Source organism: Pantherophis guttatus, chromosome 15, assembly GCF_059756535.1.
Source record: "Pantherophis guttatus breed Tessera chromosome 15, ASM5975653v1, whole genome shotgun sequence".
In the NCBI taxonomy this organism is placed as follows: Eukaryota; Metazoa; Chordata; class Lepidosauria; order Squamata; family Colubridae; genus Pantherophis; species Pantherophis guttatus.
The window spans coordinates 17,053,607-17,080,394 of NC_142077.1; the positions used below are offsets into that span (position 1 = coordinate 17,053,607).

The window sequence follows — 26,788 nt, forward strand, 5'->3', positions numbered from 1 at the left end:
GGCAGTGTTAGTGAAGGAAAGCAGAAAGTTGACTTTTGGAGGAGCCCTAGTGCCCCTCCTCAAGTGAGGGTGATCTTGATGAGAGTATGCTTGTTTTTGTTTGAATCCAGCTCAGTTTACGAGGAGATTTAGAAGGACGATCAGATATTGGTGCTGAGAAGGGGTTAATTTGTTTATAGATGGGAAGAGAAAGTGGTAGCAGGTAAGAGAAGACATTTAGGTAAGTTGGTTTGCACAGGCTTGTGAAATCAAGCTTTGAATTTCTTTGAAGCTTGAGGCGCTACTTGGAAGCCAGGATGGCAGTGGCAGAAAGAACTGAATGTTTAGTGTTAGGTGAGAAGTACTAGTTAAAGAAAATGTGAGCAGTAGAAAGAGAAGGGAGGGCTACTTTAGCGTGAGACCATTTCAATGCATTTGAGTTGATTTTATTAGACCAACTTAAGTGGGGAGACTTAGATATTTATTGGTGACAGTGGGTCACTTGACTGGATGGGTTGAGGCTTATCCAGCCATGAGAGCCACTCAGCAGTAGTCACCAAAATTAACAGATAATACCTAAATATGGGACAGTAGAAGCTATAGACAGCAACCAAGAGACTCATTTTACTGCAAAAGTGCTTCAATTAATAATGGAGGCAGTGGGAATGTCATGTTCCATGGAATGCAAAATCATCTCTGCTGTGAACCAAATCTTTACCCTTGCCTTGCCAAATGATGTTTGGATTACCACGCTTGGACAGAATGGGGGAAATTCCACACTAGGGAACTAAAGACATGTTCGTAAAGAACTGTATACTTGCCCTCTATTCTTCTTCATCTTACCTCAGAATCAAAGGACTCCTAGCTCAAACCCTACCTCTCGATTTTGCCGTTCATAAGTTCCAGCCTGGTGATTGGGTCCTGATAAAACCTGACATGAGGACAAACTTAGCCAAGCCTGGGACAGGTCCTACCAAGTCCTGCTGACTACTGAAACAGCAGTCCAACCTAAAGACAAAGGGTGGACCACTACACCCATGTAAAAGGACCAGTGAAAGAACTTAAAGAGTGGCAAGTGATTCCTGAAGAAGACCTGCTGAGAATAAACTTTTCCAAAAACTGGTGTGGTCATTGTGGTATGAATGGGTTTTGTTTGTGATTTTTCTTGTTGCAGGAGTAGCAACTTTTTGGACTTTCCAGCCTGAGTGGTGGCCTCTTTTATTCCATCTGGAGCATGCCAATTAAGAGTTATCATGTAGTCACATGATTCCCGCGATGGAAAGCATTCCATCATTTAAATAAAAAGTGTGGAATGAAGGGAAACAATAATAAGGATATAATAAATAATACTAGAATATGATATACTGGTATACTAGATTCTGTAACCATTAGGTTCTCTCTCTCTCTCTCTCTCTCTCTCTCTCTCTCTCTCTCTCTCTCTCTCTCTCTCTCTCTTTCTCTCTCTCTCTCTCTCTCTCTCTCTCTCTGGATGTGATTTATTTAACTCTGCAAAGTTTGAAAAACTAGTTGTTCACTAAGGTTGATTTTGTTCTTGGAGTCTGGCCACACTATTGCATCAGCCCTTTTGTGTGGTGCCCTTGAGCATTAGCTTTCAAAATAAAGTTCCAACTCAGCTGGCAGCTATTTCAGGTCTGTGACATGCTCCGGCATTAACTGGCCCCCAGAGTTTTGTCTTTCATCACTATGCAAATAAATATCAGGTTTATTTGTTTTTTCAGCCACAGGTGCCGTGTATTCCCTCCGGGGCCACTTTCAAGCATGGAGCTCCCAAACCTCTCAATTCTACATGACTGATTTAATTTCATCTCTGCCCCTGTTATTATGAATGACATGGGGATTATTTCCCTTTCATTTCCCTCTAGAGAATTTCCCAACAATCTTTGACTGCAAGAACTAGCTGAATTATCCAGGGATCCCTCCTGAGAGGAAGAATTATGGTGAAAGTTTCAGCTCTGCTCTTTGGCCGAATCCTCCAGGGGAGACTTTGGGCAGAGAAATATGGAGTTTAGGGACAGGCAGGGTCTGTGCTCTTGAATGTACGTCTCTCTCCTTTCAAGATAAAGCTGAGTGTTTCTCTGTATTTGAATCAGGAAAGACACCTCAGATTCCACCTTGTGAGAGTCCTTTGATTCTTCTAATTCTTCTTTAGAAACAGGAAAGGGATTCATTGATTCATGCCATGAATGATGGACCTCCTGCTTCTGCTTCTGCTGCTGCTTTTGTCCCATCCAGTCTCTGGGAAGCTGAGAATGAAATGCCCGCTGAGTTTGGAGCACCAGGATGGAAAACAACCACAGAGCTTTTACAGCCCAGGAGATCATCTCATTGGTTTAGTCCTCACTGGAAGTGAAAGATTGCATAGAAAGTTGCTTTTCAATATGGCTCCTTCTCTTCAGTTTGTTTTCCATGATTTGTAAGTCATTCAGTCATCCATCCATTCTAACCCTCTCCTTCTTTTCAGTTTTTTATTTTTCATTTCTTCCTATATTGGGGAATATGTCTAATTTCCTGAATGATTTTGATTTCCATGGCTTCTCTCTTTTGTCTGATTTTGTGAAAGAGACTCAAATCCAAAAATGGATCTGAAAAAAAGCTGAAAGGGCTGCAGATTATTTTCCTTTCTCACTTCAATCCTTAATTTATCACTTGAATAATGAATTTAAAGTAGTGGTGAAATCAGTTGTAGTTGCCATACCACAGCCATTCCCATATTTGTGTAACTGATCATTGCTTTTGGATCAATGTTGGCTTAAGGCTCAATAGACTTCTGGAGGATTATATATTAAAATCAGTATTTATTGTTGCTTTTGATTATAATAACATGTTTTAACAATAGGAGTCTTCATTGGTTTTCATATGGCTTACGGTTCATTTTCAACATTCAACTGGCCAACAAGAATTCCCATCTCTTGCACAATCTCACACTTGGCTACAACATCCATGACAACCATTTGAGCCCTTTCCGCACTTCAGATGCCTTGCTGGACATTCTCTCCACTGGAGAAGCCAATGTCCCCAACTACGGCTGTGGAAGGAAGGAGAACCTTCTGGCTCTTCTTGATGCAGCTGACAGGGACATCTCCATCCAGATGTCAACATTAGGAGGCACCTACAAAGTCCCACAGGTTTGTGTGTGTGTTTCTCCTTCTGGTAAAGTGAGGGGTGGGTGGTGGTGGGTGAACAATAGATGTAATCATGTCTTCTTCATGGAATTCAAGAGCTGCATATTATTTTCTCCATATTATCAAAAATGTCAATATTTTACCCCATTATGTTCATCTTGAGATTCATCATAAAAGGCCTGAAATACAAGCAATACATTCCCTGGAGAAGACATTCTACCAATTATTTAACCGATCAAAAAGTATCCTTGGTTGTTGGGGCCCCTATTAGCATCTTCATTTTCACAGATAAATGATGCCTGCCCTATCCACTGAGATTGAAGTTGGCAATAGTAGCATTTTACCTATCTAAAAAAATGGAATAAAAATTATAGGCCAAATAGACTAGCAGATATTGTGGTTAAAATTTATGCCATGATCCTCTTAGTTAAACTTGAGAAAAAATCATTCCTTGCAGAAGAACCAGAAGGTTTTAGGTAGAATTAAAAGCTATATAGATTTTATAAGGAATAATGCACAAGTTAACAATCTAATATTGGCAACAAATTTGTCTTGAAATGTCTAATCTATATCAGTGAGGTAAAACAAGGTTTGCTGCTTTCTAGATGTTAGTGCAACATTTGACTCAATAAACAGAGAAATATGATGGAGAAAATGGATGGCCCTCAAAATGGAGCTTAGACTGTTGGCCCTGATCCAAGCCCTTGTTTGAGAGGGAGGTTTGGACTCAATGGAGCCAAGAGAAGAAGGATCCATGCTTACTGTTAGATCGGCACAGGGAAAAGAGACATGACTCAGCTATAGTCCGATCAGCACTTTATTTCAATAGGAAAACGAACTGCCGGCTGAGCTGCCGAGCCTCCTTTTATGCGGCTCCGGCAAGCCAGCCGGCCAATGACAGCTATTTAAAATTCCCGCCAGTGGAATCAGCCAATCCCCCGGCAGATGTCCTTATAAGGACATAACACCCCTCCCCTCCTAGTTCTTAGTCAGTCAATCCGTGGCCGACGTAGGTCACATAATCGCGCAGGTAGGCGGGGCGGCTAATAGTCCTACCTGACCTGTGCGGCTCAGTTCTTTCATCGACGCTGCTCCGAACGAGTTGGCCTTCTGCTCTCTCCTGTCCCTGCGGTGGAACATCCTGGGACTCGGCCGTTGAGTGTGCGGGGCCTCGCCTAGCGCCTCCGGCTGGAGTGGAGGAATCGTTCTGCGGTCAGTGAGGTCCCTCTTCCTGGCCGGGGTGATGGATGCTCGGTTCCTGGCGTTCGCCTCTCGCTCAGACTGGACAGCTGAATCGCGGTAGGACCCTTGGCTCTTTTCCCTTTTCTTTGCCTCTTGTTCTGGGTCTCTCGCCGTCGGCAGTGGCGGAACATCCCCATGGATGTGCTCCCGCTTGTAGTTGTGGTTGTTGTTGGCCGGTCCCACTGGGGTGGGGTTGGCCTACCTTGTCGGGGTCGGGTAGGCCTCCCCCGATGGGGTAGTGTCGGTCTCCCTTGCCGGGGTGGTGGATGCCTACCCCGCTGGGTCGGTGTAGGCTTGCCATGTTGGGTTGTCGTCAGTCTACCCCGTCATGATGGTGGGAGTCCCTTTTGCTGGGGAATCGCCAGTCAGCGTTGTTGGTGAGATGATGGCCCATCGTGTTGGGTTGGTGCCGGTCTACCTCGTCTGCCTCGCTGGGGTGGAGGCGGCCCGCCGTGCCAGGTTGGTGCCAGCCTGCCCCGTCGGGGTGGGGCAGGTCTACCTCCTCAGGGTGTTGTAGGCCTACCTCATCGGGGTGTTGCAGGCCTACCTCGTTGGGGTGGCACAGGTCTACCTCATCGGGATGGTTTCCCTTGACTTCCCTCCACCTTTTCCGGAGCTGGTCAATGTGCCGTCTGCAGGTTCGTCCATCGTCCAGCTCCACTTCGGCAGGCCCTGGAAGTTTAGCGCAAACACCACGTCTCCGCTTCTGAAACTCCGTGGTGGCTGTGAGTTGTTTGGTTTGCTTTGCGGGTTGTATTGGGGGTGAAGCCGATCTAGCGGAGATCGCAGCCATCATGGCGATGAGGCCGGAGGATTTTCTGGATGACCGGGCTCGGGTGGCATTTGTTATCAGCTCCCTCTCTGGCACTGCCGCCCGATGGGCCACGTCCCTGTTGCTGCAAAATAGCCCCTTGCTCCTGGACTATCAGGGCTTTTTGCAACACCTGCGCACCATGTTTGAAGACCCCCTCCGGGTGCAGACAGCAGCGAGGCGCATCAAGAACCTCCGCCAAGGCAAGCGCCCCCTGCAGGACTATATTGCGGAGTTCCGACTGCTAGGCCAGGATTCAGCTTGGAATGAGGCGGCGCTGATGGATGCCTTCCAGGACGGCCTCTCCGACGAGATGCAGGACGAGCTGGTTCGTGTGGAGGCGCCTGCAACGGCGACAGCCCTGTCGGGCTCTTCCGGAACCACCGACAGCGTCGGCACCCCCGCGTTTCGCACCGACAGCGCCCAGGACCACACCGCGTTTTGTGGTGACGGCTGAGGAGCCCATGGAGCTCGGAGCAGCCAGACCACAACTGACAGCCCAGGAACGGATGCGGAGACGCCAAGGGGGGTTGTGCCTCTATTGTGGCGAGGCTGGACATTTTGCTGCCTTCTGTCCCCGGAAGCAGAGTGGACCGCTCAAGCCTGTTCCGGAGTCTCGGCGTGACCAGCCGGGAAACGGGCCAGGCCTGGCCTAGGGGAAACCCTGGGTCAGGCACGTGACCATGCCCCGCCAGAGTCGGCGGCTGTGGACTGTGAGCCCCCTCGGCACCTGATTTTGAACACCCGGGTGTTGTTGGCTAACCGGTCGGAGGGGCTCCAGGCGCACGTGCTGGTGGACTCAGGGGCCACCACGAACTTTATGGACCAGGCCTTTGTGGCCCATTACAAAGTCCCCTTGGTTCCAGTGGACCCTCCGTTGAGGGTCGAGACTATCGATGGGCGGGAACTCGTGGCGGGGCCCATCAAATTCGCTACCCAGCCCTTGCGCCTCGCCATTGGGAACCACGAGGAGGCGATCCAGTTTTATGTGACGGCGGATCTGCACTTTCCCTTGGTCCTGGGGATGGCCTGGCTTCGGGCGCACGACCCTCAGGTGGCATGGTGGAGAAACGCCATCTCGTTCCCGAGCCTGCAGTGTATCAACCACCTTTGCCACACCTGTGCCGGCCAGGACGTCTCTGCCCCGAACGTCTCCTTGCCTCTGGAGCTGACACCCTTCACAGACGTGTTCAGCGAGAAGGAGGCGGACCGCTTGCCCCCGCACCGACCCTACGACTGCGTGGTGGACCTGATGCCCAACGCGCCCCTGCCCTCGGGACGTTTGTACTCCATGTCGGAGCCCAAGCTGGCCGCCTTACGGGACTTTCTGGAAAAGAACCTGGCCCATGGGTTCATCCGGCCTTCGATCTCCCCGCTCTCGGCCCCGGTCCTCTTAGTGAAAAAGAAGACGGGGGACTTACGCCTGTGTTGCGACTACCGGCGCTTGAATGCCATCACAGTGCGGAATCGCTACCCCCTGCCGCTGATCCCGGAGCTGATGGAGAGGTTGCGGGAGGCCTCGATCTTCACTAAGCTCGATCTCCGAGGGGCCTACAACCTGGTGCGCGTGCGAGAGGGGGACGAGTGGAAGATGGCGTTCGGCACTCGGTACGGACACTTCGAGTATACCGTCATGCCGTTCGGGTTGACCAACGCCCCCGCGGTCTTCCAGCACTTGATGAACGACGTGTTCCGGGACATGCTGGATCGGTTCGTGGTGATCTACCTGGATGACATTTTGATCTATTCCCAGACCCCGGAAAGTCACCTCCAGCATGTCCGCCAGGTCCTGCAGCGCCTGCGGGAGCACCAGCTCTATGCGAAGTTGGAGAAATGCTACTTCTTCCAGACTTCCATAGAGTTCCTCGGGCACATCATCACCCCCGAGGGCATCGCGATGGACCCGCGCAAGGTGGAGGCCTTGCGCAGTTGGGAACCCCCGTGTCGGGTGAAGGATGTTCAGAGTCTGTTGGGATTCGCCAACTACTATCGGACCTTCATCCCGGGCTTCGCCACCCTGACCTTGCCGTTGACCCAGCTCCTTCGGAAGAAGGTCCCGTTCCAGTGGGGGCCCCCGCAGCAGCAGGCCTTCGAGGTCCTCAAGCAGGCCTTTGTCACGGAGCCGGTACTGAGGCACCCCAATCCACACCGTCCGTTCGTGGTTGAGACGGACGCGTCCAACGTGGCGATTGGGGCGGTGCTGCTACAGGCTCTGGTGGATGGCGGCACTCTTTTTCCCTGCGCTTACTACTCCCGGAAACTCAATCCTTCCGAGCGCAACTATACCATCTGGGAAAAGGAGTTGCTGGCTATCAAGGCCGCGTTCGAGGCTTGGCGACATCACCTCGAGGGGGCCCGACACCAGGTGGAGGTGCGGACGGACCATCGGAACCTGGAGCACCTCACTACGGCCAGGAAGTTGAACAAGCGGCAGATCCGGTGGTCGTTGTTTTTCACCCGGTTCAACTTCCACGTCACGTACGTTCCGAGCAACCTCAACCAGAGGGCGGACGTGCTATCCCGTAAGCCGGAATACTTTTGCCCCAAGGACTCCCTTCCCCCCCGGACAGTGCTGCCAGTGGACTCCTTGGCCGTGGTCCAGCAACCGGTGGACCTGCGGGCTCAGGTGCTGGAAGCGCAGCGACGGGACGACTGGTCGCAGCAGCGGAGAGTGGACGTCGGCCCCGCGTCCCCATGGACCATGGAGGAGGGCTTGCTCAGGCACCGGGGTCGGCTGTACGTGCCCATGAGTCCGCTCCGAGCCCTCGTCATGAACCAGTGCCATGACAACCCCACGGCGGTGTCAGGTTTCGGTGCTATCTTGAATAAACTTCATTCTCAAACGCAAACTCTAATGAATCACTTTTATTTTAAGAATAGCCGAGTCCGACATTCCTGATTTCATTTTGCAGCCAAACTGGCCCCTCCTTCCAACCCCCTCCTCTTCCGCTCTCCAACCCCAATGTCCCATTGGCCATCATGCAGATCCATTTCTACCTCCCGGCACGTTCTTTTCACAGGAATGTAGCCCCCATCCTCGTCTCCCAGGAAACACTATCTGTACATACAAAACTAGGTAAAAGTTCATCTTGTTATGTCAGCGCTGGAAGAGAGCCTAATTTGGAACGCTGACAGGCGGGGCACTTCGGCTTCTCTAAGACTTTGAACTTAGTGACGCGGACTTTTTGGTGGCCTCGGGTATGGCACGACGTGCACGCCTACGTGACGTCCTGTGTGACGTGCCGACAGGCCAAAGCCGCGTCCGGCCCCCCTCCTGGACTCCTCCAGCCGCTGCCGACACCAGAGAGACCGTGGGGAGCCATCTCCATGGACTTCCTGACTGACCTGCCCGTCCGCTACATTCACGACCGTCCTCGTGGTGGTGGATGCGCTCATGAAGATGGCACATTTCATCCCGTGCCGCGGCCTGCCCTCGGCCCGCACCACGGCTCGCCTGTTCCTGCAGCACATCTTCCGCCTCCACGGCCTGCCGGACCGGGTGGTTTCGGACCGTGGGGCCCAGTTCACGGCCCGCTTCTGGAAAAGCCTGATGGCCACGCTGGAGGTGCAGGTGTGCCTGTCGTCGTTGCACCATCCGGAGACTGACGGGGGCACGGAGAAGGTCATCGGCATACTGGAGCAGTACCTCCGCTGTTTTGTCAACCAGAGCAGGACAACTGGGCCGAGTACCTTCCCCTGGCGGAGTTTGCCTTTAACAACTCCCAACACACCTCCACCCAGATGACCCCGTTCCATGCCAATGTCGGATACCATCCACGGCTTTTCCCATTGATCATCATGGACTCCCCTGTTCCCGAGACCCGGGACTTCCTCTCGGAGCTGCAGGCGGTGCAGCAACTGGTGCGGCGGCAGCTGATCCAGGCAAAAGAGGATTATAAACGGTTCGCCGATCGCGCCCGCCGGGCGATGCCACCACTGGAAGTAGGAGATCGGGTGTGGCTGTCCACGAAACACCTCCCCACGGACCGGCCAGTGAGGAAACTGGCCCACCGCTTTATCGGTCTCTTCCCTATCGAGGCGGTCATCAACCTGGTGGCCTACCGGTTGACTCTACCCCACTCCATGCAGCTCCACCCCATTTTTCATTGGTCCCTCCTGGTCCCTGAGGCCCCCGCGAGCCATCTCCGCCGCCCGATGACGCCTGCCCCCCCCAGCTGCAGCCGACGAGGACGACGCCTCGACGTACAAGGTGGACAGTATCTGGGACTCCCGTTGGCTGAAGGGGCGCTTCCAATACCTCATCGCCTGGAAGGGGTATGGGGCCGAGGATTTCACCTGGGTGGACGCGTCTGCCATTCAGGCCCCTGACCTGGTGCGGGCTTTCCACGAACAGTTCCTGTCCCAACCCCATCCCGACCGTCAGACCCGGGGGAAGGGCCCTGCGGTGGGGGATAGTGTTGTGGCCCCGCCCTCTGAGCCTATCCCATCGGAGGAAGAAAGCTCCGAGCATGAGGAAAAGGAGTCAGCCAGGCCTCCCTCTCCAGGCCCCTCCCCTCTGGCACTGTCTCAGGTGCTGGCCGAGGGAGAGGAGATTAGCAGGGAGACAGGTGTCTCGGATGAGAGTGAAGGAGAGACATCATTCCTGGACGCACGCCTCCAAAGGCGTGATAAACGATTGCAGCAGCTCAGGAGGCGTGCTAGGGATTAGAACTGAGTCACTGGACCACACCCCAGAGACTATATAATAGAGGGTGGTGGCCAGTGATCCTTGTGACGAACAAAAATAAACCTTGGATAGTCACTAAAGCATCGTCCGAAACTGCGGAGAGGAATATTATTTTCTGTTGGACTCTTGTACGCTGAGTATATTATCTTTCTGTTTCTGTGGAAATAAAAGCACTTGGCAGACGGTGTGTATATATTGCTGCCAAGTTAAATAAAGACCTGGGTGTGTGCCAAGTGCTTCCTTAACCCTCGGCTGGCTGTGTTTGTGTGTGTGTGTGGACGGGGACAGAACATCTTGCTTGCAGCAGTTCGAGGTGTCTTTTGGATAGCTGCAGCTTGAGCTTCTTCAGCTGCCCCCAGTCTATGATCGAGTAAGGCGATCCCGAGTCGATTTCCATGGGGCATGGTGTCCTTTCCATGTGAACGGTCACGTGGAACTTGTCGGATCCCTTGGCAGCGGCATGCGCTATAGTGATCTGATGGACCCCTCTGCTCTTTACGTGGCTCTCTCCGTCTCGCCGGGGGTATTGGGACCGTTTGGATGACCTCTGGTATTCGCGGTCCATGGTCCTGGGAGCCTCTGAGACTGGTTCTGCTGCTCTGCATGCCTCAGCGATGTGGCCCTTTCTCCTGCAGCGCCTGCAGGTCGCATCCCGCCAGTGACATCTGGCGCGTGGATTGTCCCCGTTGCAGCTGGCGCAGCATTCCTCCCGGCCACCATCTTGAGGCTTTTTCTGCCTTTGGGGTCTTGTGACCTTATGGACAGCCATTTCAAATTCAAAGTCAGACCCAGTGGTTGTCTCGTCTGAAGATTGTTGGGGATCCCTGTGGATCTTGTCGATCCCCTTGGATCTCCGCATCACGGCTACTGCTCTGTCGGAAGATTCGGCGGCTGTAGCTTCTTCGATCACATCTTTTAAGGACACTTTCTTCCGGCTGAGGAGTTTCTTTTGGACTGTGCTGTCCCTCATTCCGAAGACAATTAGGTCCCTTAGCTGGACATCCACATTCTTGAACTCGCAGCTGGCCGCGATTTTCCGGAGCGCTAATATGAAGTCCTTGACTGATTCCCCATCGTGCTGGTTCCGCTGATGGAAGTCGAACCAATTGGCTAACGGGGTGCTTGATGGAGCGTAATGTTCCTAAAGGACTTCTTGTAGCTCAGACCATGGCATCAGCTCGATGTCTCTCGGTGTCACGAGGTCCATGGCCATTTCCAGGACCCCTGAGCCACAGTGAGCCAGGAAGAGAGCTCTCTTCCTGTTGTTGTCCAGATCGGTGAATCCGCTGCCCGCCAGGAATTGTCTGAATCGGACCATGAAGGACTTCCATTTCTCCTGGTTTGGCTCGAACGGAGCCAGCGAGATCTGTGGTCTGGACATGGTTCTGTGACTCAGCTTTGGCGATTCCGCTTCAGTGATTCAGCTCTTTTTCTGGGTGGTGGTGGCGATCGTGCCCGCTGATCTGCTGTCGGTTCTTTCCTCGTCCTTCGTCGCCAGTGTTAGATCAGCGCAGGGAAAAGAGACGTGACTCAGCTATAGTCCGATCAGCACTTTATTTCAATAGGAAAACGAACTGCCGGGTGAGCCTCCTTTTATGTGGATCCAGCAAGTCAGCCGGCCAATGACAGCTATTTAAAGTTCCTGCCAGTGAAATCAGCCAATCCCCCGGCAGATGTCCTTATAAGATCATAACACTTACCAAGGAGGAAGGGAAGGAGTGCATATTTAAACCCTTCTTATTCAGTGTAAATATGAATGACTTACCAGGAATAATGAAGGATAAAAAAACCCAGATCATTAATAAATCTTATTTTATTTTTTGACAAAAATGATTAAATTAGTGGACCAATGAAATGCAGGGCACGTAGTATACAGTACTTGGATTTCAGAAAGGCTTTGACAGAGAAACCACAACCTATTTCTCAGGAAATTAAAAATATGTGGGATAGACGGCATCACCCCCCAGATGGAGTCAGCCTGTGGTCCTCAATGGAACTACGTCTGCATGGAGGGAAACAAGCAGTGGGGGACCCCAAGGTTCCATTTTAGGCCCAGTTCTCTTCAACATCTTCATCAATGATTTGGATGAGAGGAGAAATGGAGAAATCATCAAATTTGAAGACAACACTAAAGTGGCAGGAATAGCCAACGTACCAGAAGATAGACTGATGATCCAGATGGATCTAGATAGACTTGAACCCTGGGCCTATCTAACAAACTGTAATTCATTGTAGAGAAAAGTAAGGTTTCATACTTAGGCTAGAAGAACCAAATGTACACTTACAGATGAGGTGAAACCTGGCTCCATAGCAGTAACTGTGAGAGGGATCTTGGAGTCCCAGTAGACAATCACCTAAATATGAGCCAGCAATCTGTGGCAGCAGCCCAAAAAGCTAATTCAGTCCTAGGTTGCATTAACAGAGGGATAAAATCAAGAATACATATGAAGTATTGGTACCGCTTTATAATGCCTTGGCAAGACCACACTTGGATTAGTGCATCCAGCTTTGGCCACCATATTATAAAAAAGATGTAGAGACTCTGGAAAGAGTGCAGAAAAGATGATTAAAGGCCTGGAGATTAAAACTTATGAGAAACAGTTGCAGGAATTGGGTATATCTAGGGTAGTAAAAAGGACGAGGGGTGACATATAGCAATGTACCAATATTTGGGGGGCTGCCACAGAGAAGAGGAGGTCCACCTATTTTCCAAAGTACTAGAAGGCAAGACAAGAAACTAAGGAGAGAAACTAATCAAGGAGAGAAACAACCTAGAACTAAGGAGAAATTTCCTAATGGTGAGGAATGGAACGTCTCCCCTTCAGAAATTGTGGGTGGTCCATCACTGGAGGCTTCTAAGAAGAGACTGGACAGCCACTTGTCTGGAATAGTATAGATAGATACAGATTAAGAGAGTTGGAAGGGACCTTGTAGGTCATCTAGTCCAAGCAGACCCTACACCATTTCTGACAGATGACGGTCCAGTCTCTTCTTGAAAGCTTCCAGTGATGAAGCTCCCACAACTTCTGAAGGCAACTTTATCTCTTTATTTCCAGGTTGAATCTCTCCTTGTTCAGTTTCCATCCATTATTCATTGTCCGGCCCTTGGGTGCTTTGGAAAATAGCTTGACCCCCTCCTCTCTGTGGCAGCCCCTCAAATATTGGAAGACTGCTATCATGTCTCCCCTGGTCCTTCTCTTCATTAGACCAGCCATGCCCAGTTCCTGCAACCGTTCATTGTATGTTTTAGCCTCCAGTCCCCTAATCCTCTTGGTTGCTCTTCTCTGCCCTTTTTCTAGAGTCTCAACTTCTTCTTTATAGTGTGGTGACCAAAACTGGATGCAGGATTCTAGGTGTGGTCTTTCTAGGGCTTTATAGGGTGGTATTAGTCCCTCTCTTGATCTTGATTATATCCCTCTGTTAATGAAATTTAGGATTGCATTGTCTTTTTTGGCTGCCGCTGCACACTCTTGACTCATATTTAATTGGTTGTCCACCAAGAGTCCAGGATCCTCTCACAGTTACTGCTATTATGCCTGGTTTTCTGCTTGAACAGGGGGTTGGACTGGAAGACCTCCAAGGTCCCTTCCAACCCTTTTATTTTGTTATAAATTCTGTTATAGGTACACATGTTTAGCCTGCTAAATTCCTATTGGAATACACTGATTTATACAGATAATGTGATTTTATCATACTTACACATTGGATTGTATAGACTTGGATTTTTTTTGTCTTAATAATTATCTGATAATTTATAAAGCAAGTTCAAAAGTTATGGTCTTTGTGAAATGACATCATAGCCATGGATGGTCAGACAATAGAGCAAGTAACACCTTTCCTTACCTGGGGTTGTTTTCTCTGAGCCTGAATCTTGGCTCCCTCATCATCCAAGGAGCTCAGTTAGAGAAAGGGCAGGAGTGAAAGTGGTGCTTAAATGAAAACCTCACAGCTCTCCAGCTTCCTCAGCCCCAATGATTAAAGTATCTGAGGCCCAGTTTTCCCCCATGTTCTTACATCAATCTGATGTTTGGGGCTTCAGAGAGAAACCACCAGCAGAACCAACCCAATCTCAGCCTCTGAGGAGGATCTTGGGGTGGGTAAAAGGACTCCAGCTGCTGCCCTCAGAGCTGATTTGGGAATTTACCCAATTTCTGTTTTGTCTAAATTCAGAAAATATGGGTATTATTGGCATGAAATTTAATCTATGGAAACTGACAGACTCTGAAAATTGTGGCTGTTGGAACAGACAAAACTTCAATTAGAGACCAAACTTGGATTAAGCAACTGACAAATCTTTGAGGTCTGCCTGTTTCTTGTATAACTGGAGAAAGAAGTTAAAAAATTTCCTCCAGAAAGAATCTGGGATATAGAAGCAAAAAAAGATGCAGCAATTAAAAGATGCACCTCGAAAATTATAATAGGCCCTTTATTGGAATAGAATACTCCAGTTGGCATTTGCACGTGTTAATATAATTGTGATAAATTATACAATCTTGCTAATAGTCTGTCTTTAATATTTTAAACAATGTCTGATTAACAAACTATTCTAATACATTCATGAGAACCAGGTTGGATTTATTAAAATCTAATATTTTGGAGTTGATCTGACCTCAGATATAACACAACTTTCTTCATTGTTTTTTAGATCAGTCATACAATTGTTTCAGAGGCTCTGAATGATAAAAGTCAATTCCCTTTTTTCCACCGGATGAATCCCAAAGAAGGAATCCAGTACCCAGCAATTGTCCCACTGCTCCTCCATTTCAGATGGACCCTGATTGGCCTCTTTGCTTCAGACACAGAAAATGGAGAGAATTTCATGAGGATTTTTTCTCCTATGCTTGTCAGGAGTGGAATTTGTGTGGTTATATCACAACTGTTCTCAACAACTGGATATACAGCATCCCTCAGGGATTCCCTCTCTATGTGGAGACAAGTCAACGTCTTTGTTCACTTCATGGAATTTGGTTCCATTTGGGAGAGAATTCTTCCTTTCCATTTCACATTTATGCGTCTCCCAGGACCCATTGAAGGGAAAGTCTGGATCCTCACAAATTTTATAGGGTATAAAATAAACAAGCATAGAAAGCGCAGACTTCTCAAATACATCCATAGTATTTTGAACTTTAGTCATCTGGCAAAAGAAAGGCCAATGGATTCTGCCTTTGAACCCCTTTTCTTTGTGGAAGAAAAGTTTCAAGATCCTTATTTCCGCTGTTCTCTTTCAAAGAATGTCTTTTCTGTCAAAGGCCGCAGAAGATGCACCCAGAAAGCCCCTCTGGAGACCCAGGAGAAAAGGAACAGGATCCGGGCCCCAAATCACTATAAATGTTACAGTATCATTCAGACTCTGGCCCAGGCCTTGAATGCCGCTTATTCCTCCAGATCGAGGAGGAGAAGGAAGGAGGGAGAAAAGAGTTTCGGGTCTCCAAGGCTGCAGCCGTGGCAGGTATGGGGGTCCCGATATGGATCGATTGATCTTAGATCCTTTGGAGGAGGAATCCAGAGGAGAAGGAGGGGAACCAACTCAACAGATCTGTCCAATTCAATTACTCAGGGAATAATGGTTCCAAAGAGTAGATACCATGGCATTTTGATATTACAAACTGCTAATTTGAAAATGCTGTATTCTTTTTTAAATAAAATTCCTGTATTTGTGGGTTTGTGATGAGCATGGTGGAATTTCCCCTTTGTTCCGTCCCCACTGCAGGTGGGTCTGTGTGCAGCTCAACAGGCAGCTAAACCCCCCTCTTCTCCTCCAGTGAAAGGGAGCCTGGGGTGGATCTGGGTGTTTCATTGGGAGAAAAGGGCACAGAGAAACTGAGGAAATGCAAAGAGTGAGAATCAAATATAAATAGGAGATAGGCAGCATTAACTAACAGCCAACAAAGAAGCAGCTGGAACCTCTCCAGCGATGCTCCGTGTGAGGGACGGAGGCCTCCGGATGACCATGTGTCTCGGTCAAACCGGCTGCTTCCGTCTCCTCCAAAGGCTGAGAGAAAAGGGAGTCTGGCTTCAGACCATACAGTTAGGCTTATCTGCCCCCGGCCACTAGGTGGGGCTACAGCAACAACAGCACAATAGATACATGTTGTGGCATGACAACCTTTATAAATTTGGAGGAGACCCTGAGACCATGTAGCCCAACCCCTCCTCTCTGCAGGAATCCCAGTTAAAGCTTCTCTGACTGATGGCTGCTCAGTCTCTGCATATAATCCATGAAGAGGAGACTGAACTTCTCTGCTTCACTGGCTCAGCTCTAAAACAGCAAATTCTCCTCCAAGTGTGGTGCCTGCGAGGGGACGTGGTCCTTGAGTTGGGGTCTCCCCAAATCAGAATGGTCACTTCCTGATACTTCCTGAAATGATGGCTGCATTTGCCTTCTTTACATGAACATCTTCCTGCTGACTCAGATTCTGTTTCCAGTTACCGTATTTTTCAGAGTATAAAATGCACCTTTTCCCCACTAAAAGGGGGTGAAAATTTAGATGGGTCTTATACACCAAATATAGCCCTGCCCACCCACTGGCCCCCACCCTTTGCCCTCTGCCTCCTTGCAAGCAAACAGCAAGAAAAAACAGCTCTTTTCAGCTTCAGCACAGCCTAATTAGCACAAGTTGATTGGATCGGCCTCCCAATTCTCAGCTGATTTGCTCTCAGTTGTTTTGCGCAGGGCTCTACTACGTTACTGCAAAGAGGTAAATTGCTGGGCAGATTTTTTTCTCCTTGTGCTAATCAAGCTATGCTGAAAACGAAAATGAAAGTAAAGCAGGCTGTTTGCTGTTTGCTGCAATGAGGCAAAATTGCTCAGAGGCAGAGGGAGATTTCTTTGTCTTCTTTTCCTCACCAAAAAAGGTAGGTGCATCTTATACTCTGCTGCATCTCTCTTGAACCCTTGGCCTGAATGGCCACCCCCAGGGATCTGAAGGGGCTTCCCTGCTCTATTTTGTGGCCCTTTAGATACCATGAATCAAGTTTTGGCCTTTTTGATCTTTGTTTTCTCATCATTGATGCCCAGTTGATTGTAATTGCAGTGCTGGAGAAGGGCTCGCAAGGCTCTTTTAAGGCCTTCTGGTGTCCTGGAGAGGATCACAGGGGCATCTGCATAGAGCAGGAGGGCGATGCTTCGGTCACCTATTTTTTTGGGGGGGAGGGGTTGATTTGGTTTGTTTAGCCATTTTACCATGCCAGTTATGTAAAAGTTGAAAAGCAGGGGGGCCAAAATGCCCCCGTTTAACCCCCTTTTGAGTTTTAACTGACTTCGAGAGGGACCCCTGCATATCACACCTCACCTTGAGGGATGTCTTAGTATGTAGGGCAGGTAAGAGATGAAGAAGCCTGTGGTCAATTGAGGCAGCTTCCAGCTTCTCCCATAGCTTAGTCCTGGGAACCGTATCAAAGGCTGCCTTGAGATCTATGAAGCAGGCGTAAAATGATGCAGGTCTATTTGATATGTATTTTTCCATCAGTTGATGAAGAACTAAGCACTGATCAGTACTGCCTCTCCCCTCTCTAAACCCGGCTCCCTCTTCAGGGATCAAATTCTCCAGAGCCAGCCACTCTCCATCTGGAGGTGTTTTCCATCAGGATGACCAGGGAGAAGATTAGCCTGACTACTTTCTTCTTGATCAACTTTCTGGGAATCAACCTCTTGTTTTCAAAGAGTTTGTGAATCATCTTTTTTTCCCTCTGTTCATTTTATCTGTCATCTGCTCTAGAATGTTCCCTATAATTGACCAATTGTGTCAATTATATTTTCTTTATGCTTTGTCAGTATATGATGGACAAATCTTTCTCAAAGCTTTTCATTCACTTATGAAGATAATGGCAGTATTTGTAACCTATTTAACCATATTTGGAGATTAGACAATAGTGGAAGAAAGATTCAATGTGGGATAAGAAATAAAGTTTTCTGTTTTTCAAATTCTTGGATGTTCCCATTCTAGTTTCATCCCTTTCTGGAGAAGAATGAATTTTGGAATATTTCTGATAGCAAACTGTACTTGGACCAAAATGGAGAGATAACAGCAGATCTGGGCATCAGAATCTTCTTGGTTCTCCCCAAGGAGGATGTCAAGGAAGAGTTTCTGGTGTATTCTCAAAGACAGAGACTTTTTATCAAAAAAGGTGCTCTTTCACGGCTAAAGTTGCTCAATAAGGTGAGAGAAATTTTGGTGTCTTTTCTCTGTTTTCCAAAGCCTGAGGTCCCATTTCAAGTGGGCAAAGCCTAGAGTCTCCAGAGTGGTTGGCCTCCCATGCCAGGTGGTGTCATCTCATGGAAGCTCTTCAAGAGACGGGACCTAAGTGGAGTGGCTTTGCCATGTTTTATGGAAACCTTTCAAGATCTTACTGGTCAGAGGTTTCTTTCTTCATCACAGTTTAATTTCATATTAAAACACCTAATAGAATAAAATTTCCTAAATCTTTTACAGTAAACTTTGTTATCAGTTTTATTAAAAATATATCATCATACTTAGAAAGAATCAATTCCATCTGTCTAGACTTTAGTAAATAGAAAATTATTTTATTGTAATGTTAAATTCCGAAAGCAAAAGGAACTAAATGAAGAATCTGCCAGTTGTTTTACCTCCTGCATCTGTTTAGGAGTAGTCAGAGGTTTCCTATTTACCCCAGTGAAGACCAGAGGCTACTTGTCTCCATCCATTTCTCCCTCCATTTTCCATGGACGGAGAGTCCTAACACCTTTTCCTTGGCATTCTTTGTTTTTCTGATTAGTCCCTGCCTCAGTCCAAATGTGTGGAAAGTTGCCATCCTGGATTTGTCAAGAGGGCTCGAGAAGGAGAGCCAGTTTGCTGCTACGACTGCGTTCCTTGTCCGGAGGGGACCTTCTCCATTCAGGAAGGTGGGTCACGCAGAGGAAAATGGGAGGCTTTATGGAATTCGACCCAAATTAAAAGACAGATTGAAGCTCACCTGGTTTTTTATTTTTAACCTGCACAATTTCTTATCTAAATGGAAGTAAATCAAAAAGACTTTGAAGGAGGAGCTGGGAAAGAGATGGGAGGAGGGGGTGGCAGAGTGGGCAAGCTTTACTAACAGCAGAGGAAATATCTCTTCTGCTTTTCATTTTGGATATGTGCTGCTAAATTCATCTTTCTAGGAACATTTGAGTTCTTTGAAAATTGATGAATTGTTATACGTCCACCTTCTGAAAGGCCTTCAGAAGTTCTGGGAGCTTCATTACTGGAAGCTTTCGAGAAGAGACTGGACTGCCATTTGTCAGAAATGGTGTAGGGTCTCTGCTTAGGCAGGGAGGAGTGGACTAGATGACCTATAAGGTCCCCTCCAATTCTGTTAATCTGTAATCTGTATATTGGATCCTCCCCTTGAGGATCACTGAGAAGGTGTCACTGGTCCATAATGTGGTGCTGTGGATAGTTATGGGGGGAACTCATTACACAAATATTCTGCCAGTCATGTAGATCAATCAATCAATCAATCAATCAATCAGAACAGAGCTGGAAAGGAGCTTGGAGGTCATTTAGTCCTACTCCCTTCTCAAGCAGGAGACCTTATGCCATTTCAAAGGAGTGACTGTTCAATGAAATTGTTAAGAAATACTTCTTGGAAAATGCCTGGGGTATCAGCTGTTATCCAAAGAAGGTATTTTCTGTAAGATAAAAGGACAGAATATTAAAGAAATTTTGCTTTTTTTGCTTTCTCAGATACCGAAAAATGCACCAAGTGCCCAGATGATAAATATCCAAATGAGGACAGAGTCCAATGTATCCCCAAAATTATAACCTTTCTGTCTTATGAAGAACTTCTGGGCATCATCCTGGTCTCTTTTGCCCTACTCTTGTTCTTAATCACAGGCCTTGTTTTAATCATCTTCATTAAATACCGAGAAACTCCCATTGTCAAAGCCAACAACAGGGACCTCTCCTACATCCTCCTGGTCTCCCTCCTGCTTTGCTTCTTGTCTCCTTCTCTCTTCATTGGTCAACCAAGGAAAGCCACCTGCCTTCTCCGACAGACGGTCTTCAGCATCATCTTTTCAGTTGCCGTTTCTTCTCTCTTGGCCAAAACCATCATGGTGGTACTGGCCTTCCTGGCCACAAAACCAGGAAACCGAGTGAAGAGATGGTTGGGGAAGAGCTTGGCCAACTCCATCATCCTTTCTTCTTTTGCTGTCCAAATTATCATCTGCTCCACCTGGCTGGGAGTTTCTGCCCCCTTCCCTGACTCTGACCTCCACTCCCAGCCTGGAGAGATCATCCTGCAATGCAACGAAGGGGCCGTTGTCATGTTCTACGTCACCCTCAGCTACATGGGCTTCCTGGCTGCCATCTGCTTCACGGTGGCTTTCCTGGCCAGGAACCTGCCTGGGGCCTTCAACGAAGCCAAGCTGATCACCTTCAGCATGCTGGTCTTCTGCAGTGTCTGGGTGACTTTTGTGCCCACCTACCTGAGCACCAAAGGGAAATCCATGGTGGCTGTGCAGGTCTTCTCCATCCTGGCCTCCAGTGCTGGTCTGCTGGTCTGCATCTTCATCCCCAAGTGCTACATTATCCTTCTGAGGCCAGACCTCAACACAAAGGAGCAGCTCACAGGCAGAACAAATGTAAAAATATGAGATATAACACCATTATGATAGTGGAATAATTATTAAAGTTTCTTTTATTTGAAAGGAGATATGAATTCTTTCCATTTTGATAGTATGCAGGAAAAGAAAATCATTTCTATATGTTTCAAATGAATGACTGGAATTCTTCTAGCTCTCTTCCCTTTCAGCAAAATAAAGAGAACTCTGTAAGAGTCATTCAGAGAAATTTTCTGTTCAGCAACAACTATTGAATGTGACACCTTATAAAAAATAATTTGGGCACTTCTTCCTACAGCTAAAAGTGTGCGTGAGAGAGAGAGAGCAGGAAAAGAGGCCAGGAGGAAGCTGTGGGAACAGCCTGGTTGCCTGATCCTCTCCGTGAGAATGCCGGAATGATGTGAAATGCCATGTTTGACTGGCTCTCAGCTGAAGAGGGAAATCTTCATCCCTCTTATATAATTCTTTCTTGATTTCCTCATAAAAACCTCCTTTGCAGAAAGTGTTCAGCAGAAGAGCTTCTGGGATTTCAGTTTGGGATTGGTTTGGGGGTTTTTTTTGTATGTGCTTCACACCAAAATAATAAATAAATATTAAAGTGTTTTAAGAAATTGCCACTGTATTTTTTTTTTCTTTCATCAACCGTAGAATTAAAATAGTAGATTTCAGGTCCTTTAATTTTCCACTCTATAATTTCTACCTAAAGCAATTTCTCTGCTCCTCTTCCAAGCTTGTCTTGTCTATGAAGGGCTGGAGAAGCTGCCCAGAGAAAGGGGACCTGGAGACTCTCCCCAGGAGGAGGTTGAGGGGATCCTGTCTAAAGGCAGCCGCATCACTGACCAGGTCACAAACCTTCAATGCTGCATAATATTTATCCAGGTCCAAGAAGGGGGTGAATAGAGGGGAGGGGGGACTTCCTGGTTTCTAGGGAGAGGCACCCATGGAAGCTGTTCTGCTCTCCAACCACACAGATTGCTGATCAATTGGGAATCAATGTTTAGCTTTCAGAATGGCTCCTAATTGTGAATTATTTGCAAATTCTATTTTAAGGAGATAAGACCAAGGTCAATCTAAGATTCACTGGGACCACACAAATCCCTCTGGTTCTCCCACAAGCAGAAGGCAGAGAGACTTATGGCATTGCCCAACATGGAAGTGGTGTTTTCCCCACAATTTCACTTTCCTCCATCAAACCACACAATATTGGACACTCAGCCATCTCACACTCTAGGAATCCCCAATTCTGGTCTCCCACATTAACCTGAGAAAATATTTCCAACTTTCACACCCGCAATCAAAAAGCACTAAGGCAGGACTGGAACTCAAGAGTCTCCTGGGGATTGGCCCAAAGTCCCCCAGGAAATTTTCATGCCTGTGGGAAGATTAGAACTCAGAGCCTCCTGGACCTTGGCCCAAACTCCCCCAACTGGCTTTCCTGCCTAAGGCAGAGCTAGAACTCACAATCTTCCGATGATTGTCTCAAAGTCTCCCATTTGGCTTTTATTCTAAAGCTGGTTTGAAAACTGTGGTGAGTGGGCTTCCGGTCTGGCTTCCGTCGCCGCCAAACGGTCCTTTGAGACCGCCAGCTCCGTCGCCCGTAAAGAGCCGCCTTTACACCTGAAAGGCGGCTCGAAAAACTCCGTTTCCATAGGGAAACTTGAGACAGAGCCGGCGAGGGCAGGTAGAGCCCTCTGCGAAGTCCCCAGAGTTCTTTTTTACCTCTGGGGAGGAAGCAGGATGTGGCTCCCTATTTTCCTTGCCGCTGCTCCGGGCTTCGGGCGAACTCTGCGCTTTGCAGAGCCAGGTGATGGGACCAGTTGAAGAGGAAGGGATCCAGCGGGATGGCCAGTCTGAGAAGTTTGGCCAAGGAAGGGAGGTAGAGGGGCCTCTGCAGATCTCCAGAGCCGGAAGGTCTGACGGGGAGGATCTGGGTCCACTTGAACTCCAACAAAAGGAGGATTTCATGCCCCCCCCGAATCTGAGCACCTGCCATCTTTTCTATCCTCTCCCAAGACAGAGGAAGCCCCTCCTTCTCCAGATGTTGCTGCCTACAGTTGTGGGAGTGAAAAAGGGCTGAGTTGTCTCAATCACCCCTCCTCCCATCTGCAACTTCCCAATAAAACTGACCCCGAGATATGGCGGGGGAGGGGGGGAGGGAGGCAAGGTTCTGGAATCTCTAGGACTTAGCCCAGCCGCTCTCCACAAAGGCAAAGGGGGAAATGGGGGAGGGTCTGGACTTAGGCACAGCTATTCTATTCTATTCTATTCTATTCTATTCTATTCTATTCTATTCTATTCTATTCTATTCTACTCTACTCTACTCTACTCTACTCTACTCTACTCTACTCTACTCTACTCTACTCTACTCTACTCTACTCTCCCCAGTGAAAAAAGAGATTTTAAGTTTTATTATTAATTCAAGAGAATTAAACAAAACCATAAAGGCACAGCCTAAAAAGCATCCATCTCAAGCAAGATGACCCCCAATCTCCTCTAAACTGCCAGGATCTGCTTAAGGACGACAACCAAGAGACCTGAAGGGCGGCCAATTTCCAGAGGACCCAGCGCCAAGCTCCATCCAGAGGCTCCCAGGTCAAAGGCAACTTCAGGGCTTCCATCCCAGTCTGGACTCAGGACCTCCTGCCTGTTTCCAGGGCATCTCAACTGGGGCAGCCCAGCCTGGCTGCATGGGGACCCTGGTTATTGCCTGGGAAACTATGGAGAGGAGCTGATGCTTATTTCAACGATCTTGGGGTTCTCTCTTCTCCCTCACCCCAATTTCAAGTAGAAGTGAAAGACAAGCAGGTTAGTTCAGAAGGAACTCTAAACTTCTGAAATCTCCTCAGTGTGCAGAAGAAGTCAAAATCTCTCATTCAGCCCCCTGAACTAAGGATGGTCTTGCGCAATTGTTACTTCAGGGGCCAATCTGGGTCCTGGGGGGAGGAAATTCCAAAGGGCCACAGAGGGTGTTGGGGTCTATTGGAGGGAATGGGGAGCTCTGCAGGGTCCACAGATGCCCCCCTTAAAGAATGCCTCCTCCCTCACCCCTGGACCTCTTTCCATCTGTTGGGCACTTTCAGGGAAAGAGATTTTCCAGCTCTGGACCAAAAAGATTTTGAAATCTGATCTTCCCTCCAATTCTTCTTCCGGACAGCATCTCTCCTTCCCAGCTGCCCCAAACCTCCCACCTCAAAATCAATCTCAAAGGGAAACTGAGGGAAGCCGGTCGGTTCTATAAAAGAAAAGAAATGGGCTAGAACTAGAGGATCCAGGATAGAGAAGAGAGGGAGGGGAGATGGTGGGTTGTGAGGGAGCTGAGTGATCCACTTGATCCCTTTGACCTTGGACAGAGAGATCCAAAGATTATCTCCAGTGCCTGCAAGAAACTCCTGCAGCCTTCCCAGTTCAAGGACATAAAGGCAGTTAAGCCTCCTTTCCTTGTATTTTCTCTTCCCTCCTTCCTCCTTTTTCTCCCTCCTTTCCTCTCCTTCTCTTCCCCCCTCCCCAAGTCTTTCAGCTCGTCTTTCCAAGGTCTTTCACTCCAGTTTTTCCTTTTCCCTCCACAGACTTTTCCTGGGACTCTCCGGATGTCTCTTCCAGCTTCTGACTCTCCATCTTGAAAGACCCACAGTTGCTGGGGGGTCTCTGAGGGGACACCCCCCCCACATCTCTCCACAGCTGGATGCAAGATTGTGATGTCACACAAAAGGTCCTGAAACCTCTCCTGGGCTGATTGTGGACTGGGCTACGTGGGGTCATCCATCAGGGCTCCCTCTGAGGGTCTGCCCAGCGTTTGAGGAGAAGCAACACAGCAGGAGCCCCCCCCCAACCTCATTGAAGGAGCTGAGGGAGATCCTGGGAAGGAAGCAGATCTGAAAAGGGGATCCAGCAGGTCACTGGTCACCTACTAGACATTTAAAATTAAATTCAACAGCCACAGAGGTCCCAGTTCATCTTTCCTTGCCCACAATGACTTCTCCTCCACCTTTGGCCCTTTGCCTCTTTCAGCAGGAAGCCTCACTTCTGGAGAAAGCCCTGAGATGCCCTCACCCAGCCTGTGTTTCCTAAAAATGCTCCAGGAGCCCCAGAAGCCTTCGTGGAAAGAAGCTTCGACAGAGACTGGCCCTCTGCTTTTAAGCACCCCAAGTCTGGGTTACGTTTTGACTTTCCCTCTTTGCAACCACATCAGGTGGCAGAGACCTTGGGGGACGCCTGTCAAACTCTGGTTGCCCATCCCCATCTGAAAGGCAGAGGAATTGGAGGATGGAAGCAGGTAACACTAAGGAGACCTCAGCTGCTCCTTGACCTCTCTTCTGACCAAACTTTGGGGGAAAAGCTGGGAATAGCTCCACATTTTATTCTTTGGATTTTAATTGACCGATTGCATTTTCCATTATTGTCACTATTCCTCGATTCCTTTAAATTATAATTTGCCCTCCCTGTTCAACAATTGTCCTAAAGGATCATTGAGATTATAAGAACTGGAAGACAAACACATGGACAATATTATGTCCTGTTCTGGAATATACGGTAGCTTCTCTCGAAACCTATATTCCTGCGTGCTGCATTGGAGGATGGAGGCAGAAAGCAGGTCAGGCTGGGAGAAATCCTCTCAATTCTGGAAACCTGCAGAGACCCGGCTGACTCCTTGCACACGGACTGGGCCGCCCCAAACCCCACGTCCTCACGACGGTCTGGTAGACAGGAGAGAGGTGGGGTCCTCCCCCTCCCCCTCTGTTGAGAGGGGGCTGTTCCGTTTTAACGTAGATGGCCTCTTTGACCCTCTTTCCAACCAGGGGTCTCCTCTGTCCAGAGGGAGGACTTTGCTCTCTCCGAAGACAGCAACAGGGTCCTTTCCCCAGTTCCAAGGAGGTCTCCCCCCATTTGCCCTCTGATTCAGGGGACCCTGAGGGTGCAGATAAACCCCCAGGTGGCCTCAAGGCCTCTCAGAGAGCCCACGGCTGACCTTCACAATGCTAACCACCAAACGGCTGCAAGGAGGAGAAATCCTTCCATTCCCCACCATTCAGTCAGAACCGAAGAAGCTTCTTGGATGAGAAGTGAAACGTTTTCAAGGGAAAAAACCCAAGAAATTCCAGCTCTCTTTTGAAAAGCACCTTTGGGATGTGCGCTGAAGATGCCCCAAAGAGGGATGGTGCTTTGCGGATTCTCCGCCCCTCAACCCCAAATGTGAAGGAAACCCCCCCCCCCTTTCTGTGGGTCAGGAAGACATTTTGCCAGTTTTCCTCCAAGGGAAATTTGCATATTCCAGCTGTGGAACAAGAAGCGCTCTTAAAAGAAAAGGCTCCTTTTGATTATTTTTTATTCAGATTATCATGGCATAAAATAGAAAATAAAGGTAGTAAAGAAAGGGGAAAGGGAAAGGCAGATAGAAGAAGGACAGAATGAGAAAGGAAAGGAAAGGAAAGGAAAGGAAAGGAAAGGAAAGGAAAGGAAAGGAAAGGAAAGGAAGAGAGAAGAAGGACAGAATGGGAAAGGAAAGGAAAGGAGGGGAGGGGAAGGGCTCAGAAACCAAAGGCTGAAGGTCCGGGGACCCCTTTGGCTCAGGCAGGGGGATTCCGGGCCAAGCGAAGGAGGCGCAGAAAGGCTGCAGAGCCCAGAATGGGGCTTCAGGCGAGGCGAGGCCGGAGAAACGCCGGAGGGGCAGAGAAAGGCCGGCCTTTGCCCAGGAACCGAGGCTCTGGAGCCCGTGGCCGAAGGGAAGGAGCCAGAAGCTCGACGGGCCCCGCAGCCCCACAGGCGGAATCGGAGGGGCTGCATTGGGGGGACGGAGGATTTTCCTGGAACTTCGGAATAGGGAAAATAGAAAAGCGTAAGGACCAATGAGAATTCTCCGTTCTTTAGAGTCATCGGTCTCCGGGCAGAGTCTCCCTTGACGTCACCTGATGGAAGAGAGTTCGGCGCAGAGAGAGAAGCGGAGAAAGGGGGAGGGGTTCAGGTGAACCCAGAAAGGACTCTGCCCGGAGACTGATGGCGCTAAGACAGGGAGAATTCCCATTGGTGCTCCCTCTGATTCTTGTCCTTCCCACCTCCAAAGTCCGAAATCAAAGCTTCCTCCCCCAATTTAGAACCCCCGAATCCTCCTCTGGGGCTGGAAGCAGCAGGACACACACACACACACACACACACACACGTTTCATTTCACAGATGAAGATTTCTGCCCTGGGGAGAGGGTGGGGTGAGGGTGGGGCTGGAAGAGAAGAGGGGAGCCGCCCCCCATAGCCAGGGAAGCCGCTGGTTCTGGCCCTTCCCACCTCCAAAGTCCGAGATGGACGCTTCCTCCCCCCAGTTCAGACCCCCGATCCCTCCTCTGGGGCTGGAAGCATCTGGCCAGGACACGC

At 48.8% G+C, this 26,788-nt stretch overlaps 1 protein-coding gene and 1 long non-coding RNA gene across 2 annotated transcripts in view; both read left to right on the plus strand.

The window, feature by feature from the left end:
- Window positions 1-26,788, plus strand: part of LOC148112010 (uncharacterized) — a 195,026-nt gene that overhangs the window by 30,134 nt on the left and 138,104 nt on the right. The window lies entirely within an intron of this gene.
- On the plus strand, window positions 13,798-26,244 carry LOC148112013 (vomeronasal type-2 receptor 26-like). The gene is made up of 6 exons (XM_087879370.1): window positions 13,798-15,311; window positions 17,809-18,021; window positions 18,599-18,725; window positions 19,549-19,922; window positions 22,225-22,337; window positions 25,995-26,244. The coding sequence occupies exons 1-6, from the start codon at window positions 14,571-14,573 to the stop codon at window positions 26,242-26,244; spliced, it is 1,818 nt and encodes a 605-aa protein (XP_087735496.1). The 5' UTR covers window positions 13,798-14,570.

What these genes read in the sequence shown, in the direction of transcription:
- LOC148112013 (XM_087879370.1), top strand. Translation starts at nt 14,571, where the DNA reads ATGAATCCCAAAGAAGGAATCCAGTACCCAGCAATTGTCCCACTGCTC. An exon ending in CAAGGCTGCAGCCGTGGCAG is followed by an intron (nt 15,312 to 17,808) that starts GTATGGGGGTCC and finishes TTCCCATTCTAG; the next exon opens with TTTCATCCCTTTCTGGAGAA. An exon ending in GGCTAAAGTTGCTCAATAAG is followed by an intron (nt 18,022 to 18,598) that starts GTGAGAGAAATT and finishes TTTTCTGATTAG; the next exon opens with TCCCTGCCTCAGTCCAAATG.